Source organism: Carlito syrichta, unplaced genomic scaffold (assembly GCF_000164805.1).
Source record: "Carlito syrichta isolate Samal-C Ts95f unplaced genomic scaffold, Tarsius_syrichta-2.0.1 Scaffold302095, whole genome shotgun sequence".
Classification (NCBI taxonomy): domain Eukaryota; kingdom Metazoa; phylum Chordata; class Mammalia; order Primates; family Tarsiidae; genus Carlito; species Carlito syrichta.
In genome coordinates, this window is record NW_007246191.1 from 56,713 (window position 1) to 60,662 (window position 3,950).

Sequence of the window (3,950 nt, forward strand, 5' to 3'; positions counted from 1 at the left end):
CCCATTCCCTTTCTGCCTTGTATTCCTTGTTTTCTTATACATTATGTTGGGTAAAGGTCAGGATTCGGTACATAAGTAAGCTAGGTTGAGGTGACATTTGGGCCTAAAACTGGTATTCGGTTTCCCTGGTTTAGGATCAGGTACCATTTATTGTTAAGTTCTTCCTCTTTCCCATTTCCTGGCAGTGTCCCACAACTGCAAATTCCTTCTTTGCATTATTGTGATTCATCTTCAAGTCTCACTTATGAGTGAGAATATGTGATATACTGTTCATGGTTTCTGTGATTGATCTCTAAGAATGATTATCTCTAATTCCATCCAATTTGCTGTGAAGTCATGATTTTGTCCTTCTACAGTTTCATAGTATTCCACCCTGTGTATGTACTACATTTTCTCTGTCTTTTCTACTTTTGATGGGAAGTAAGTTTGGTTCCATGTTTTTGCTTTTATGAATAGAGTTCAATGAAATCGTTTGTGCAAGTATCTTTTTTGGTAGAATGCTTTGTGCTCCTTCAGGTGTATTTGCAGGAAGAGTAATACTGAATCATATGGGAGGTCAATTTCTAGTTCTCTTAGTACTGCCACACTATTTTACACAGAGGTTGGTATAGGTTGGACTCTCAACAAGAGTGTAGAAGCGGCCACTATGCTCCAAACCCACATCAGCATCTATTGTTTATTTATTTATTTCTTTTTAGTTTTTTATTTATTAATGATGGCCATCATAACTGGAGTAAGTGGTATCTCAGTGTGTTTTTGAGTTGCATTTATCTGGTGATTAGTGAAGCTAAGCATTTTTGCTTTTTTGTGTTGGCTGCTCATATGTTTTTATTTGAGAAGTGTCTGATGATGTCCCGTGCCGATTTTTTTATTAGAATAATTTTTTTTTCTCAGTCAATTCATTTGATTTCTTTGCAAATCTTGTATGTTCAGCTTTGGTCAGATATACATTTAACAAATATTTCTTTTCCCATTCTGAGGGTTGCCCCTTGCTGTCTAGATGCTTTCTTTTGCTATGCAAAAGATCCACTTCTCTTAAGGATATTCATCACATTTACCAGAAGTTTCTGGTCTTCTAGAGATCTTGACTTACCTCAAAAAGTTGGGGATGATACATTCTCTGAAGGATAATACAACATTAGGATTCAGATGAATTCTACATCTGTATGGAATATATGAGTCCTGGAAGAAAAGTGCAGGAAAAAATCGTCTCACTCAGTTTCTCTCCTATAGGAAAATCTCTCTGTAACACGTTTGAAAAACCTGTGGTGTTTTCAAATAATGTAGGACTGTTATGTCAAAGAAACACCAGGAAATAAATTTAATGATAAGTTGATAAAGATCCACCCACTGTAACATATATAGGATGCAGGTGCATAATGCTGATAATGGGGAAGACTGTGCGTGTGGGAAAAGGGAGTGCGGGAATGCGCTATGCCTTCTTCTCAATTCTACTGTGACCCTAAATATACTCTAACAGTTTGTGTTGAAGTAAGGTTTGAATTTTGGGAAAGATATTTCGACTAATTCTTAAGAATTATAATTTGAGCCAGGTTCAGTGGCTCATCCTGTAATCCTGTGCCTTTGGGAGGCTGAGGCGAGTGGATTGCCTGAACCCGCGGGTTCGAGACCCACCTGGGCAACATGGTGAGACCTCATCTCTACAATAAATTAAAAAATCAGTCGGGCATGGTAGCGCGTGCATGTAATTCCAGCTACTCGGAAGACTGAGGCGGAAGGATTGCCGGAGGCCAGCAGGTCGAGGCTGCGGTGGCCGGGAGCTGCCTCTGCATCTCCAGTCTGGGCGATAGAGTGAGACTCTACTCAAAAAAAAAAAGAATTTTAGTTTGACATACTGTGTGAATAAACAATCTTGAAATCTTATCTATCAACCAGATTTAAACACTCATTTCTCCTCAGATATGTACACAGGTATGATTTCTCCAGTCTGTGTATTTTGCATAAAATGTGATTGTTTAATGGAATATTTCTTATATAATTAGAGTCGATATATGTTTCCATTGTTTCTTCTCCACAGTCACCTAACAACATTTTCTAAGAAAAATTCAACTTTATGAGTCTCATCATCTTCCTCAGTCCAGTACAGCTGCCTTCCATCTCAGGGTTTTTGACACTCTCAGGATGTGGGTTTTTACACTGTGTCTCTCGCACAATAATACATGGCCAAGTCCTCAGGTCTCAAACTGCTCAGCTCCATGTAAGCAGTGTTTGTTGATTTGTCGCTGGTCATGGTGACTCTGCCCTGGAACTTCTGGGCATAGCTTGTTCCACCATTACCAGGATAGATATATCCGATCCACTCAAGCCCTTTGCCATTGGACTGTCGCACCCAGTGCATATTATAATTGGTGAAGGTGTATCCAGAAGCCTTGCAGGAGATCTTCACTGAGGTCCCAGGCTTCTTCACCTCAGCCCCAGACTGTACCAGCAGCACCTGGGATTGGACACCTGTGGACAGGAGACAGGGGTAGTTGAAATCTCTCTTAACTGGCCATGGTCCCTTCCTCATTCCTGGGATGTGGAAACCCCTTACCTGTAGCTGCTGCCATCAAGAAGAGGATTCTCCAGCTCCAATCCATGATGAGGAGTTGTGCTCTCAGGGCTTCTATAGGGAAGGGGATTGGTTGGTGAATGCTGCTCTCAGGGTACAGATATATCTGTATTTACCTTGATAGTAGTCAGATTATTTGCATATTTATGAGACAGGGCAATTTATAGCTCAAAAATTATCCAGCATGAGATAGAGAAGATAGATAACACATGGACCATGTAACCATGGTGCTGAATCCCAAGTTCTAATTCTTGTTTAATAATGCTTGTCCGCTCTTATGCCCAGAAGTTCTTGAACCTAGAATTTATAAGAAAATGCCCACAGGAAAATTTCTGTGAGCCACCCCATGTTCCAGTGGCACACATGTACGCAAGCCTTTCTTGGCTTTTTTCTCTGCAAATCTACCTCCTGGGAAAATGTTACTCATAATATTTGCAGACATTCAATTAAATAAACCATGCATGTTCACATTCTAACTATTAATATATTTGAAAGTACTAGAAATTTATTTCTTTGAATGTGTTTCTCATTGTCCTGTTTGGTTTAATTCATGCTCCAAGTAGAGTATGGAGCTTAAAATCACATCACCTGTTTTGCTAAATTCCTATTTTAACTTTTTCTGATTTTTTGTTTTGAAACTAAAAAACCCATGTTGAGAAGCTCCTCCCCTCTCATCCTCATGAGCACCTGCTTCAGAGCTGGAAACTTTTTGGTGTGTCCTGAGCACCCCCTGTTGCCCAGCTCCAGCTCTGCAGAGACATTTGTGTCTGGTCTCACAGAGAATCTTCCCTTCTGTATCCTAGAAAGAAAAGCTGTACACGTGTCCAAAATGCTGCTTCTGTGACACGCTATACTTTTTGTTTAGTTTACTTTTTATTTACTTAATATATTTATTTGCATTTTAAATATGTGGGGTACGATTCAGGTTTAGCTATACAAATGTTCACTAAGCAGGTATTCTGTTGTGGAAGTGTGGCCCCCCAACTCTTGTCCGTTTCCCTCAGCTGGCAATCGCAACTCCCTTCCCTGCCATTTACCCACTACTGCCAATCACTTTCTAATAGTATTATGATAGTTGATCAAGGTCCGTGTATGAGTGAGAACATATGGTAAACTGTTCTTTTATTCTGTGATAGATCACAGAGTATAATAGACTCTAAATTCTTCCAAGTTGCTGTTAAGTCCATATGCTTGTCTTTCTTTATGACTTTATATTATTCCCTTGATATGTATATGTACCACTTTTTTTAGTCTTTCAGTCTAGTCCTCCAGTCTAGTCATGTGCAGCGTGGCTGGTTCCATGTTTTTGCCATTGTGAGTAGAACTGCAGCAAACATGCATACACAGTAGCTTTTTGATGGAATGACTTGAGTTCCTA

At 39.7% G+C, this 3,950-nt stretch overlaps 1 gene segment (V, D, J or C); it reads right to left on the reverse strand.

Moving 5' to 3' along the window:
• Positions 1–2,152: 2,152 nt before the first annotated feature.
• On the reverse strand, positions 2,153–2,600 carry LOC103258409. The segment is given in 2 exon segments: positions 2,153–2,469; positions 2,555–2,600. Coding segments are annotated over 2 exon segments (363 nt in total).
• Between the last annotated feature and the right edge of the window lie 1,350 nt (positions 2,601–3,950).